The sequence below is a fragment of the Salvelinus namaycush genome, chromosome 3, assembly GCF_016432855.1.
Source record: "Salvelinus namaycush isolate Seneca chromosome 3, SaNama_1.0, whole genome shotgun sequence".
Lineage (NCBI taxonomy): Eukaryota > Metazoa > Chordata > Actinopteri > Salmoniformes > Salmonidae > Salvelinus > Salvelinus namaycush.
This window is the reverse complement of record NC_052309.1, coordinates 28,263,592-28,279,755: the sequence shown is the minus strand read 5'-3', so window position 1 is coordinate 28,279,755 and position 16,164 is coordinate 28,263,592. Positions and strand designations below refer to the sequence as shown.

The following is a 16,164-nucleotide window of genomic DNA, read 5'->3' as shown; positions in this document are numbered from 1 at the left end:
TTTGCTACAACTACTCATCACATTTTATGCACTGCAGTGCTAGCTAGATGTAGCTTATGCTTTCAGTACTAGATTCATTCTCTGATCCTTTGATTGGGTGGACAACATGTCAGTTCATGCTGCAAGAGCTCTGATAGGTTGGAGGACGTCCTCTGGAAGTTGTCATAATTACTGTGTAAGTCTATGGAAGGGGGTAAGAACCATGACCCTCCTAGGTTTTGTATTGAATTCAAACTACCCAGAGGAGGACGGAAGCTAGCTGTCCTCCGGCTACACAATGGCGCTACCCTATAGGAGTGCTGTTGAGGCTCCTGTAGACCTTCATTGCAAAACAATGTGTTTTATTCAATTATTTGGTGACGTGAATATATTTAATATAGTTTTATCTAAAAAAGATAACTTTATTTAAAAGAAATTATGTTATTTTTTATGAAATTCACTAAGGAGAATGATCCTCCTCTGAGGAGCCTCCACTGGATGACAACTACTGTAACATTTGGCCACCACTTCCCTCCAAATGATCTAAAGAAAATCTGTCTGTTGTTATCAAGATTGCCTCAAAAGCCCAGGCTTCTCACGTTCCAATAGTTGAGTCAATGAGACACGTTTTGGAAGGATGGAAGCGAGATAAGTAGCCCAGTGTTTCTTTTTGAGGTTTCATGCGTGGTCATCATGCCATAGGGAACTTAGGACTGACTTGCTGTCAGTAAAAACTTTTATTTTATTACCTCAGTCACCTCTCATCCATGGTTTAATTAAATAAAACAACCAGTTGATTTAACTGAAAGAAGAAAGCAAAAGTTCATCCCACCAATGCCAAAGATATGTCAAGTTGTTCTGTCCCATTAGGCCTATATATTGTTTCCCCTTCTTTCCAGGCAGAGAACTTAGTCATAGTTAAATATTGACTGATACGTAGTGTATCAAAGTCCTGAGGCCATAGAGTTTCAGTGTGTAGACATTTCAAGGGCCTGTTGTGTGTAGCTATCCTCTCAAGAACCTGGTCATAATGCCTTGCCTGGTTATTGATTAACAGTCAAGAAGAAAGACATAACATGTCCAGAGAACCCGGGGCCTTTGTATACACAGTAAGAACAACTATTTCACCATCTTTTCACGTCATTCTATTGAATTTATTTAGGTAATGTGGGAATGTACTTAGGTAATGGCGGTCCCATGTGGCTCAGTTGCTAAAGCATGTCGCTTGTAAAGCCAGGGCTGTGAATTCGATTCCCATGGGGATCAGTATGAAAAGAAGTGTGAAAAATGGATAAGAACGTCTGCTAAAATACTAAAATGTAATCTAAGAAGGAGAGGTTTTTATGTATATAATAATTGTATAATATATATTTTTTTGTAACTGATGTATTTTTTCAGTTAGAGTGTAAACAATATATTGCACGTGATTTTATACATTCAAATGGCCTTTTCTCAATTACATACTCCTCGAGTCCACTCTCCTCATCTCCTTCTCAAACCCAATGGAGGGGAAGGTCAGAGAGGGACCTCTGGCATTCTCATCTAATGTGTTTTGAGATGGAGACGAGGAGAGAGGATGCGAGGAGTGTGCAATTGAGAAAAGGCCCATGTATGGTCATTGGGGAGACATGTGACCGCCTACTTCCGGTCCTAGACAACAGTGCGTTAGTGCTATCGTTTTTATTGGTCAGAAGCTTTGTGGTCTCGTCATTTTCTTTGGTCAGTATTTGTTAGCGATCCGTGACGGTGGCACTGTATTATCCTCGTAGCGGGCAAAGAAGGTGTTTAGTTTGTCTGGAAGCGTGACATTGCTGTTTTTGTTTTTGTAGTCCGTGATTTCCTGTAGATCCTGCCACATACGTCTCATGTCTGAGCCGTTGAATTGAGACTCCACCATGTCCCTGTACCGGCATTTTGCTTGTTTGATTGCCTTGCGGAGGGAATAACTACACTGTTAATATTCAGCCATATCACCAGACCCCTTTCCATGGTTAAATGCGGTGGATCGCGCTATCAGTTTTTCGCGAATGCCACCACCCATCCACAGTTTCTGGTTAGGGTAGGTTGTAATAGTCACAGTGGGTACGACATTTTCAATGCACTTATTTATAAACGCACTCACCGAGTCAGCGTATAGATCGATGTCATTCTCTGAGGTTGACCGGAACATATTCCAGTCCGCGTGATCAAAACAATCTTGGAGCGTGGCTTCCGATTGTTCAGACTAGCGTTGAATGGTTCTCGTCACTGGTACACACTGTTTGAGTTTCTGCTAATAAGCCGGGACGAGCAAGATGGCGTCATGTTCAGATTTGCCGAAGGGAGGGTGGGGGAGGGCTTTGTATGCATCAGGGAAGTTAGAGTAGCAGTGGTCAAGAGTATTAGCCCTACGTGTTGTGCAATCAATATGCTGATCAAATTTAGGTAACGTTGATCTCAAGGTAGCTTTGTTAAAATACCCAGCTACAATAAATGCAGCTTCCGGGTATATAGTTTCCAGTTTACATAGAGTCCAGTGAAGTTCCTTGAGGGCCATCTTGGTATTCGCTTGAGGGGGGGGATGTACACAGCTGTGACTATAACTGACACGAATTCTCTTGGTAGGTAGAATGGCCGACATTTGATTGTAAGGAATTCTAGGTCAGGTGAGCAGAAGGACTTGAGTTCCTGTTTGATGTTATGATCACACCATGAGTTGTTAAACATAAAGCATACACCCCCGCCCTTCCTCTTCCCAGAGAGGTGTTTATCTCTGTCGGCGCGATGCATGGAGAAGCCCGGTCGATGGACCGATTCTGACAACAAAGCACAAGAGAGCCATGTTTCCGTGAAACAGACAATGTTACAATCTCTGTCTCTCTGGAAGGCAACTCTTGCTCAAATTTCATCTACCTTGTCGTCAAGAGACTTGACATTGGCGAGTAGTATGCTCGGGACCAGTGAGCGACGTGCCCGTTTACGAAGCCTGACCAGAAGACCGCTCCTTCTGCCCCTTCTGCGTTGCTGTTGTTTTCGGTCAGGTGCTGGAATTAGATCCCCCCCCCCCTTTCCTTCTCAGTGGCTGACGTGAGTAAAACATTTAAACATGTTAATCCTGCTGGCCCAATCCTGCTGGCCCATCCTCAGAGCATGCGCAGACCAGCTGGCTGGTGTTTACGGACATATTTAATCACTCCTTATCCCAGTCTGTTGTCCCCATATGCTTCAAGATGGATACCATTGTTCCTGTACCCAAGAAGGCAAAGATAACTGAACTAAATGACTACCGCCCTGTAGCACTCACTTGTCATCATGAAGTGCTTTGAGAGGCTAGTCAAGGATCATATCACCGCCACCTTACCGGACACCCTAGACCCTTACCGGACACCCTAGACCCACTTCAGTTTGCATACCACCCCAACAGGTCTACAGATGATGCAATCGCCATCGCACTGCACACTGCCCTATCCCATCTGGACAAAAATAATACCTATGTAAGAATGCTGTTCAGTGACTACAGATCAGCATTCTACAGCATAGTACCCTCCAAGCTTATCATCAAGCTGGAGGCCCTGGGTCTCAACCCCTCCTTGTGCAACTGGGTTCTGAACTTTGACGGGCTGCCCCCAGGTGGTGAAGGTAGGAAACAACATCTCCACTTCGCTGACCCTCAACACTGGGGCCCCACAAGGGTGTGTGCTCAGCCCTCTCCTGTACTCCCTGTTCACCCACAACTGCGTGGCCATGCACGCCTCCAACTCAATCACCAAGTTTGCAGATGACACTACAGTAATGGGCTTCATCACCAACAACGACGAGACAGCCTACAGGGAGGAGGTGAGGGCACTCGGAGTGTGGTGTCAGGAAAACAACCTCTCAATGTCAACAAAACAAAGGAGATGATCATGGACTTCAGGAAACAGCAGAGGGAGCACCCCCCTATCCACATCAAAGGGACAGCAGTGGAGAAGGTGGAAAGTTTTAAGTTCCTGTGCGTACACATCACAGAGACACTGAAATGGTCCACCTACACACACAGTGTGGTGAAGAAGGCACCTTAGCGCCTCTTCAACCTCAGGAGGCTGAAGAAGTTTGGCTTGTCACCCAAAACCCTGACAAACTCTTACAGATGCACAATCGAGAGCATCCTGTCGGGCTGTATCACAGCCTGGTGCGGCAACTGCACCGCCCTCAACCGCAAGGCTCTCCAGAGGGTGGTGCGGTCTGCACAACACATCCCCGGGAGCAAATAACCTGCCCTCCATGACACATACAGCACCTGATGTCACAGGAAGGCCATAAAGATCATCAAGGACAACAACCACCCAAGCCACTGCCTATTCACCCCGCTATCATGCGAGGTCAGTACAGGTGCATCACAGCTGGGCCCGAGAGACTGAAAAACAGCTTGTATCTCAAGGCCATCAGACTGCTAAACAGCAATCACTAACTCAGAGAGGGTGCTGCCTACACTGGACACTTTAATAAATGGATCATTAGTCATTTTAAACAATGCCACTAAATAATGCCACTTGGTAATAATGTTTACATATCTTACATTACTCATATAACATGTATATACTGTATTTTATACCATCTACTGCACCTTGCCTATGCCGCTCGGCCACCGCTCATCCATATATTTATATGTACATATTCTCATTCACCCCTTTAGATGTGTGTGTATTAGGTAGTTGTTGGGAATTGTTAGATTACTTGTTAGATATTAATGCACTGTTCGAACTAGAAGCACAAGCATTTCGCTACACTCACATTAACATCTGCTAACCATGTGTATGTGACCAATACATTGTGATTTGATTTGATTTGTTATTACAGCTTTACAACTTGTACCGCCCTACAGGTCAGACTGTTCACACAAACTAAGGTGTGGTCATGGCTATTTATTGCAAGGAGTAAAGAGAGAATGGACTGAGTTAGAGGGAGAGAGAATAAGAAGAAAGGACGTCAAATCAGTGTTCAAAAGCAACAGTTGAACTAATCCGGAATCTGGTAAAGGTGAAAGGTAAAAACTCAAATTGAATCTACTGTAAAAAAAAACAAAACTGTTTTACAAAGCTTTGCTGTACATTTATATGACGTTGTTGTTGTATTACCTTGATAAAAAAATGTTTTACTGTGGCTAATATCAGAAGTTTCTTCAACCTTTTTCAGATTTGATAATATCTCATCGGAACATTGAAAGTGGTGTCGACATGACCAATACACAGGTAACTTCAGTTATAGAGTGCATTCGGAAAGTTTTCAGACCCCTTGACTTGTTCCACATTTTGTTACGTTCCAGCCTTATTGTAAAATGTATTAAATAGATTTTTTCCCAATCAATCTACAAACAATACCCCATAATGACAAAGCAAAAACAGGTTTAGAAATTTTTGCAAATGTATATAAAAAAAGGAACAATCTAATTTAAATAAGTATTCAGACCCTTTACTCAGTACTTTGTTGAAGCACATTTGGCAACGATTACAGCCTCGAGACTTCTTGGGTATGACGCTACAAGCTTGGCACACCTGTATTTGGGAGTTTCTCCCATTCTTCTCTGCAGATCAAATCAAACTTTATTTGTCACATGTGCCGAATACAACAAGTGTAGACCTTACCGTGAAATGCTTACTTACAAGCCCTTAACCAACAGTGCAGTTCAAGAAGAGTTTAAGAAAATATTTACCAAATAAACTAAAGTTAAAAAAAAAATGTAAGAAGCCATAACGAGGCTATATACAGTTGAAGTCGGAAATGTACATACACCTTAGCCAAATACATTTAAACTCAGTTTTTCACAATTCCTGACATTTAATCAGAGTAAAAATGCCTGTCTGAGGTCAGTTAGGATCACCACTTTATTTTAAGAACATGAAATATCAGATTAATATTAGAGAGAATTATTTAGTTCAGCTTATATTTCTTTCATCACATTCCCAGTGGGTCACAAGTTTACATACACTCAATTAGTATTTGGTAGCATTGCCTGAAAATTGTTTAACTTGGGTCAAACGTTTCGGGTAGCCTTCCACAAGCATCCCACAATAAGTTGGGTGAATTTTGGCCCATTCCTCTTGACAGAGCTGGTGTAACTGAGTCAGGTTTGTAGGCCTCCTTGCTTGCACACGCTTCTTCAGTTCTGCCAACAAATTTTCTATGGGAATGAGGTCAGGGCTTTGTGATGACCACTCCAATACCTTGACTTTGTTGTCCTTAAGCCGTTTTGCCACAACTTTGGAAGTATGCTTGGGGTCATTGTCCATTTGGAAGACCCATTTGAGACCAAGCTTTAACTTCCTGACTGATGTCTTGACATGTTGCTTCAACATATCCACATAATTTCCCTTCCTTATCCCATCTATTTTGTGAAGTGCACCAGTCCCCCCTGCAGAAAAGCACCCCCACAACATGATGCTGCCACCCACGTGCTTCACGGTTGGGATGGTGTTCTTCGGCTTGCAAGCGTCTCCCTTTTTCCTCCAAACATAACGATGGTCATCATGGCCAAATAGTTATATTTTTGTTTCATCAGACCAGAGGACATTTTTCCAATGTCCTCTGGTCTACGGCAGTTGCAAACCGTAGTCTGTTTTTTCATTGCGGTTTTGGAGCAGTGGCTTCTTTCTTGCTGAGCGGCCTTTCAGGTTATGTCGATATAGGACTCATTTTACTGTGGATATAGATACTTTTGTAGCTTCAGCATCTTCACAAGGTCCTTTGCTGTTGTTCTGGGATTGATTTGCACTTTTCGCACCAAAGTACGTTCATCTCTAGGATACAGAACGCATCTCCTTCTTGAGCGGTATGATGGCTGCGTGGTCCCATGGTGTTTATACTTGCGTACTATTGTTTGTACAGATGAACGTGGTACCTTCAGGTGTTTGGAAATTGCTCCCAAGGATGAACCAGACTTGTGAAGGTCTACAATTTTTTTCTGTGGTCTTGGCTGATTTCTTTGATTTTCCCTTGAAAAAAAGGCACTGAGTTTGAAGGTAGGCCTTGAAATACATCCACAGGTACACCTTCAATTGACTCAAATGATGTCAATTAGCCTATCTTCTTAGGGCTAGGGGGCAGTATACTGAATTGGTAGACTAATTGGTAGAATTAGATAGAAAAGACTTTGAAGTTTCTAAAATTGTTAAAATAATGTCTGTGAGTGTAACAGAATTGATATGGCAGGAAGAAAGCCGAGGAAAATCAATCCAGAATTTTTTCTGGGGGGGTCACAGGCCTTTCCAATGCAAGTCTATGGGTCTATATATAGAAATTCCTCCCAGAATATTCCAAGCGGTTTAAAGGCACAGTCATCTTAGTGTATGTAAACTTCTGACCCACTGGAATTGTGATACAGTGAATTATAAGTGAAATAATATGTCTGTAAACAATTTTTGGAAAAATTACTTGTGTCATGCACAAAGTAGATGTCCTTACCAACTTTCCAAACTGTAGTTTGTTAACAAGAAATTTGGGGAGATGTTGAAAAACGAGTTTTAATGACTCCAACCTAAGTGTATGTAAACTTCTGACTTCAACTGTACAAGGGGTACCGGTACCAAGTCACTGTGCGGGGGTACTGGTTAGATGAGGCAATTTGTACATGTAGGTAGGGGTGAAGTGACTATGCATAGGTAATAAACAGTGAATAGCAGCAATGTACAAAACAAATGGAGGGGGGTCAATGTAATAGTCAGATGGTCATTTGATTAATTGTTCAGCAGTCTTATGGCTTGGGGGTAGAATCTGTTAACCTTTCTAGGACACACGTTCCGCTAGCGGAAACCCCCCCACAACATTCCGCTGAAAAGGCAGCGCGTGAAATTCAAAAAGATTTTTTAGAAATATTTAACTTTCACACATTAACCTGATGAGGACAGAGGGCGCTGTTGTCACTTTGGGGAAAAAACGTGCCCAATTTAAACGGCCTCGTACTCAATTCTTGCTCGTACAATATGCATATAATTATTACTATTGGATAGAAAACACTCTCTAGTTTCTAAAACCGTTTGAATTTTGTCTGTGAGTAAAACAGAACTCATTTGGCAGCACACTTTCTGACCAGGAAGTGGAAAGTCTGAAATCGAGGCTCTCTTCTAAGTCCTGCCTATAAATGGGCATGATAGCTATTATGATAGCACTATACATGCACGTCATACACCTTCCCCTGGATGTCAAGATGCAGTGAGAGAAGAAAGGAGGTGATTATCTTGGTCTGAGATGGAATACATCCTCTTGGAATGACGTGTCACCGATTTCATGTTTTCAGGAAGGCGCGAAGAGGACAGTGGGATTGCCTTCGGAATAGCTTTCGTTATAGGCGACTACCAACTCCGGCTTTGTTTTTATTTGATACATGTGACAATATCATCGTAAAGTATGTTTTTTCAATATAGTTTTATTAGATTTTTGAAATTTATTCGGGACGTTAGGCGTGTTGCGTTGTGTGCCCTTTGTTCAGAAAGGAGAGCTTTGCGCCACTCTGCCAGTGTGCTTGCTATTTCAAGAGGGAAAAACGATGTTCAAAATCCAAACAACGACTGTTCTGGACAAAGGACCCCTTGTCCAACATTCTGATGGAAGATCACCAAAAGTAAGAAACATTTTATGATGCTATTTCATATATCTGTCGAACTGTGTACTAGTAGTTTTGCGCCCAGGTTTTGGGCACTCGGTCGACATAACGTAAGCCTTATGTGGTAATGAAGATATTTTTAGAATTCTAACACTGCGATTGCATTAAGAACTAGTGGATCTATCATTTCCTATACAACATAGCTATTTGGTCAGAATAGGTGAGAGTCTAATAGAAATATCTGCACATTCTGGGAAAAATAAGCTACATTAGCATAATGGATAACCACGGATTTCAGCTCTAAATATGCACATTTTCGAACAAAACATAAGTGTATGTATAACCTGATGTTATAGGACTGTCATCTGAGGAAGGTTTATGAAGGTTAGTGAAAATTAATATATTTTGCTGGTTTATTCGCTAACGCTAACGTGCCTATTGCTATCGCTAACGTGCCTTGATGAATGAATGCGGGAGTGTGGTAGGCTATTGTAGAAAGCTAATATAATGCTATATTGTGTTTTCGCTGTAAAACACTTAAAAAATCTGAAATATTGGCTGGATTCACAAGATGCTTGTCTTTCATTTGCTGTACACGATGCATTTTTCAGAAATGTTTTATGATGAGTATTTAGTTATTCCACGTTGGTCTCTATTATTACTCTGGCTGCTTCGGTGCTATTTTTGACGGTAGCTGTGATGGTAGCTGCAATGTAAAACTGATTTATACCTCAAATATGCACATTTTTCGAACAAAACATAGATTTATTGTGTAACATGTTATAATACTGTCATCTGATGAAGTTGTTTCTTGGTTAGTTTGGTTGGTTCTTGGTTAGTTAGGTTGGCTTTGTGCATGCTACCTGTGCTGTGAAAAATGTCTGTCCTTTTTTGTATTTGGTGGTGAGCTAACATAAATATACGTGCTGTTTTCGCTGTAAAACATTTTAAAAATCGGACATGTTGGCTGGATTCACAAGATGTGTACCTTTCATTTGCTGTATTGGACTTGTTAATGTGTGAAAGTTAAATATGTCTAAAAAATATATTTTGAATTTCGCGCTCTGCCTTTTCAGTGGAATGTGGGAGGAGTTCCGCTGGCGGAACGCTAGAGTCAGACAGGTTAACAAGTCCAATACAGCAAATGAAAGATAAACATCTTGTTAATCTACCCATCGTGTCCGATTTTTAAAATGTTTTACAGCGAAAACACAACATATATTTATGTTAGCTCACCACCAAATCCAAAAAACACACAGCCATTTTCCCCAGCCAAAGATAGCTTTCACAAAACCCAGAAATAGAGATAAAATGAATCACTAACCTTTGAACATCTTCATCAGATGACACTCATATGACATCATGTTACACAATACATTTTTGTTTTGTTCGATAATGTGCATATTTATATCCACAAATCTCGGTTTACATTGGCGCCATGTTCAGAAATGCCTCCAAAATATCCGGAGTAATAACAGAGAACCATGTCAAATAACATAAATACTCATCATAAACTTTGATGAAAGATACATGTTTTACATATAATTAAAGATACACTTGTTGTGAATCCAGCCAACATGTCCGATTTTTGAAATGTTTTACAGCGAAAACACAACATATATTTATGTTAGCTCACCACCAAATCCAAAAAACACAGCCATTTTTCCCAGCCAAAGATAGCTTTCACAATACCCAGAATTAGAGATAAAATTAATCACTAACCTTTGAACATCTTCATCAGCTGACACTCATATGACATCATGTTACACAATACATTTATGTTTTGTGCATATTTATATCCACAAATCTCGGTTTACATTGGCGCTATGTTCAGAAATGCCTCCAAAATATCCGGAGTAATTACAGAGAGCCATGTCAAATAACAGAAATACTCATCATAAACTTTGATGAAAGATACATGTTTTACATATAATTAAAGATACACTGGTTCTTAATGCAACCGCTGTCAGATTTAAAAAAAGCTTTGGTAAAAATCACACCATGCAATAATCTGAGACGGCGCTCAGATAGAAACAACATTTCTCCGCCATGTTGGAGTCAACAGAAATACGAAATTACATCATAAATATTCCCTTACCTTTGATGATCTTTCATCAGAATGCAGTGGCAGGAATCCTAGTTCCACAATAAATCGTTGTTTTGTTCGATAATGTCCATTACTTATGTCGAATTAGCAACTTTAGCTAGCATGTGTAGTACTCGTGTCCAAACACTAGCGCAAGTGAAGGCAAACGTCGGACGAAAACTTCAAAAAGTTATATTACAAGTCGAATAAACTGGTCAAACTTAGTTGAGAATCAATCTTCAGGATGTTGTTATCATATATATCCAATAACGTCCCAACCGGAGCATTTCTTCATGTCTGTAAAAGTAATGGCACACATTGACATCCCATGTCTAGCGTGCGTGACCAGGAACTGGCAATCTGCCAGACCAGTGACTCGAATAGCTCCCATCTGGCCCCACATCACACTAGAGGCTTCATTCCACGTTCTACTGACTGTTGACATCTAGTGGAAGGCGTATGAAGTGCAAACAGATCCATAAATTACAGGGATTTGAATAGGCTTTCACATCGACCCTTTTCAGAATTTTCACTTCCTGTTAGGAAGTTTGCCTGCCATATGAGTTCTGTTATACTCACAGACATAATTCAAACAGTTTTAGAAACTTCAGAGTGATTTCTATCCAATATTAATAATAATATGCATATATTATCATCTGGGACAGAGTAGGAGGCCGTTCAATTTGGGCACCAATTCATCCAAAAGTGAAAATGCTGCCCCCTTTGGTCCTAGAATCGGTACCACTTGCCATGCAATAGCAGAGAAAACAGTCTATGACTGGAGTCTCTGACAATTTTATGGGCTTTCCTCTGACACCGCATATTATATAGGTCCTGTATGGCAGGAAGCTTGGCCCCATTGATGTACCTTCTGTAGCGCCTTACGGTCAGATGACGAGCAGTTGCCATACCAGGCGGTGATGCAACCGGTCAGGATGCTCTCAATGGTGCAGCTGTAAAACCTTTTGAGGATCTGGGGACCCATGCCAAATCTTTTCAGTCTCCTGAGGGGGAATAGGTTTTGTTGTGCCCTCTTCATGACTATCTTGGTGTGTTTGGACCATGATAGTTCGTTGGTGATGTGGACACCAAGGAACTTGAAACTCTACCTGCTCCACTACAGCCCCGTCGATGTTAATGGGGGCCTGTTCGGCCCGTCTTTTCCTGTAGTACACGATCAGCTCCTTTGTCTTGCTCACATTGAGGGAGAGGTTGTTGTCCTCTGACCTCCTACCTATAGACTGTCTCATCGTTGTCGGTGATCAGGCCTACCACTTGTGTCGTCAGGAAACTTAAATGATAGTGTTGGAGTCGTGATTGGCCACGCAGTCGTGGGTGAACAGGGAGGACAGGAGGGGACTAAGTACACACCCCTGAGGGGCCCCAGTGTTGAGGATCAGCATGGCAGATGTGTTGTTACCTACCCTTACCACCTGGGGGCGGCCCTTCATGGTCCTTAGCTTAGTGATGAGCTTTGTGGGTACTATGGTGTTAAACGCTGAGCTGTAGTCAATGAACAGCATTCTTACATAGGTGTTCCTTTTTGTCCAGGTGGGAAAGGGCACTGTGGACTGCGATTGAGATTGCTTCTTCTGTGGATCTGTTGGGACGTCCTGCAAATTGGAGTGGGTCTAGGATTTCCGGGAGGATGCTGTTGATCCTCTCAAGCTCTGTCAGGTTGGATCGGGAGCGTCGCTGCACAGCTATTTTCAGATCTCTCCAGAGATTTTCAATTGGGTTGAAGTCCGGGCTCTGGCTGGGCCACTCAAGGACATTCAGAGACTTGTCCCGAAGCCACTCCTGTATTGTCTTGGCTGTGTGCTTTGGGTCATTATCTTGTTTGAAGGTGAACCTTTGCCCCAGCCTGAGGTCCTGAGCACTCTGGAGCAGGTTTTCATCAAGGATATCTTTCCCTCGATCCTGTCTAGTCTCCCAGTCCCTGCCGCTGAAAATCATCCCACAGCATGCTGTCACCACCATGCTTCACCGTAGGGATGGTACCAGGTTTCCTCCAGACGTGACGCTTGGCATTCAGCCCAAAAAGTTCAATCTTGGTTTCATCAGACCAGAGAATCTTGTTTCTCATGGTCTAAGAGTCCTTTGTTTGCCTCTTGGCAAACTCCAAGCGGGCTGTCATGTGCCTTTTGCTGAGGAGTGGCTTCTGTCTGGTCACTCTACCATAAAAGGCTTGATTGGTGGAGTGCTGCAGAGATGGGAGAACCTTCCAGAAGGACAACCATCTCCACAGAGGAACTCTGAAGCTCTGTCAGAGTGAACATTGGGTTCTTGGTCACCTCCCTGACCAAGGTCTTTTTCCCCTGATTGCTCAGTTTGGCCAGTCGGCCAGCTCTAGGAAGCGCCTTGGTGGTTCCAAACTTCTTCCATTTAAGAATGATGGAGGGAACTGTGTTCTTGGGGACCTTCAATGCTGCAGACATTGTTTTGTACCATTCCTCAGATCTGTGACTTGACACAATCCGGTTTCAGAGCTCTACGGACAATTCCTTAGACCTCGTGGCTTGGTTTTTAAAATGGCATGCGCCGTCAACTGTGGGACCTTATATAGACAGGTGTGTGCCTTTCCAAATCATGTCCAATCAATTGAATTTACCACAGTTGGACTCTAGTCAAGTTGTAGACACATCTCAAGGATGATCAATGGAAACAGGATGCACCTGAGCACAATTTTGGGTCTGAATACTTATGTAAAAAGTTATTTGTGTTTTGTATTTTTATTTTGTGTGCAAATGTGTTTAAACACTTATTTTTGCTTTTTCATTATAGGGTAGTGAATAAATTGATGAGGGACATTTTTTATTTAATATTTTTTTTAAATAAGCCTGTAACGTAACAAAATGTGGAAAAATGGAAGGGGTCTGGATGCTTTCCCGAATGCACTGTATATCTGTCGGATTCTAATTTTGTTATACCTGTGGGAAATGGACTGCTACATACAGTACATTGCAATACCAATCATTGAAGTTTAGTGGTAATTGCATGGTAAACATGACACCTCTGTTGTAATGTGTACTGTATGTTACCAAGTCAAAGTGCTCCAATGTATCACATAATGCATTGATTTCTCTCATTGTAATTAAATGAAAAATCATTCTCCTCTCCGCTTTCCCCAGACACCAGGTCCCCAGTATGTGAACTATGGATTTCAAGAGGGGGCGGGAACTGAGGGAAGACCCCCTGCAAACGCTTCTGCCCTGCAGATGCCCAACGTCCCCCTCTCTATTTACCCTCAGTACACCCCTCAGACCATCAACACCCACCACACATTCACCCCTGGATTACCACATCCTGTCCCAGTACGAAAAGGTACAGTATTTACCCTTCTGCTGATATTCCTCAGTTGATAAACAATGCCAATATATCTGCAGTATACGTTTCATACACTGTCGTTTTTTGCCTTCTATTGTTTATTATAAAACATTGTCTGAGCAGCTTTGAGGTGTTCCATTTGGTCTTCATATCTGTTTTGCCATGGGATGTCTTGTCTTAATCTCTGTTTTGTCATATGCTATTATAAGGTGTACAGTGCCTTCAGAAAGTATTCACACTCCTTGACTTTTTCCACATGTTGTTGTGTTAAAGCCTGAATTTAAAATGTATTAAATTTAGATTTTGTGTCATTGGCCTACACACAATACCCCATAATGTCAGAATGGAATTATGTTTTTAGAAATGTTTACAAATTAATTAAAATGGAAAGCTGAAATGTCTTGAGTCAAAACGTATTCAACCCTTTTGTTATGGCAAGCCTAAATAATTTCAGAAGTAATCATTTGCTTAACAAGTCACATACTAAGTTGCATGGACTTTTGAATGACTACCTCATATCTGTTCCTCACACATACAATTATGTGTACACTCTTAGAAAAAAAAGGTGCAATCTAGAACCAATAAGGGTTCTTTGGTTGTCCCCATAGGATAACCCTTTGAAGAACCCTTTTTGGTTACTATTTTGGTTTCCATGTAGAACACTTTCCACAGAGGGTTCTACATAGAACCCAAAAGAGTTCTACCTGGAACCAAAAAGGTTAGCCTATGGGGACAGCCAAAGAACCCTTTTTTCTAAGAGTGTAAGGTTCGTCAGTCGAGCAGTGGATTTCAAACACAAAGACCATACAGGTTTCCAATGCCTTGCAAAGAAGGGCACCTGTTGGTAGAGGGTACACACAAAAAAAGCAAACATTGATTATCACTTTGAGCATGCTGAAGTTATTAATTACATTTTGGATGGCGTATCAGTCACTGCAAAGATACAGGCATCCTTCTTAACTCCGTTGCCGGAGAGGAAGGAAGCCGCTCCGGCAGTTCACCATAAGGCAAGTGGTGACTTTAAAGCAGTTACAGAATTGAATGGCTGTGATAGGAGAAAATTAAAGATGGATTAAAATTGTAGTTACTCTACAATACTAACATAAATGTCAGGGTTTACTAGGAGTGGTGGGTAGGAGTCAGGCGCAGAGAGCAGAGGGTTCGGTGAAATGTAATTATTTATTCTCCGGCACAAACGGTCACGCCAAATACAGGGCGCATAACACTGACCAGCCCAAACACGGGACAACCAGTACGGAGAAAGCAAAAACGAAAACACATCCACAACCAACAGAGTGACAAATAATCCCGCACAAACCTAAGCGGGCCTAACAGGTTTAAGTAGACAAAAATCAAGAAAAACAAAAAGGAACAGGTGCAACTAATAAGACTAAAACCAACAGAAAAGGAAAAAGGGATCGGTGGCGGCTAGTAGACCGGCGACGACGACCGCCGAGCACCGCCCGAACAGGCAGGGGAGCCACCTTCGGTGGGAGTCGTGACAATAAATGACAGAGTGAAAAGAAAGAAGCCTGTACAGAATAAAAATATTTCAAGAACATGGATCCTGTTTGCAATAAGGCATTAAAGTAAAACTGCAAAATATGTGCAAAGAAATTAACTTTATGTCCTAAATACAAAGTGTTATGTTTGGGGCAAATCCAACACAACACATTTCTGAGTACCATTGTTCATATTTTCAAGCATGGTGGTGGGTATGCTTGCCATCGGTAATGACGAGGCAGGTTTTTTTAGGATAAAAAGAAACGGAACAGAGCTAAGCACAAAATCTTAGAGAAAAACCTGGTTCAGTCAGCTTTCTAGCAGACACTGGTAGACAAATTCACCTTTCAGCAGGACAATAACCAAAAACACAAATTGCTTACCAAGATGACATTGAATGTTCCTGAGTGGCCTAGTTACAGTTTTGACTTAAAACGGCTTGAAAATCTATGGCAAGACTTGAAAATGGCTGTCTAGCAATGATCAATAACCAACTTGACAGAGCTTGACGAATTGTTGTAATAATATTGTGCAAACATTGTACAATCCAGGTGTGCAAAGCTCTTAGAGCAGTGTTTCCCAAAGGTAAGCATGTTTTGGTTTTTGCCCTAAAACTACACAGCAAAGCTTGATGATCGCAGCCAAAGGTGATTATAACATGTATTGACAAAGGGGTGCGAATACGTATGTAAATCATATATTACTGTATTTC

General features: G+C 41.7%; 1 protein-coding gene across 1 annotated transcript in view; it reads left to right on the top strand.

Annotated features, from left to right (window-relative positions):
• The first annotated feature begins 950 nt into the window (after positions 1–950).
• The window catches only part of LOC120045170 (transmembrane protease serine 2-like), a 29,258-nt gene continuing 14,044 nt past the window's right edge, over positions 951–16,164 (top strand). The window contains exons 1-4 of the mRNA XM_038990120.1: positions 951–1,088; positions 4,823–4,984; positions 5,134–5,189; positions 13,754–13,946. Coding sequence (XP_038846048.1) covers positions 5,175–5,189; positions 13,754–13,946 — 208 coding nt within the window. The 5' untranslated portion in view covers positions 951–1,088; positions 4,823–4,984; positions 5,134–5,174. The remainder of the gene's footprint in view (positions 1,089–4,822; positions 4,985–5,133; positions 5,190–13,753; positions 13,947–16,164) is intronic.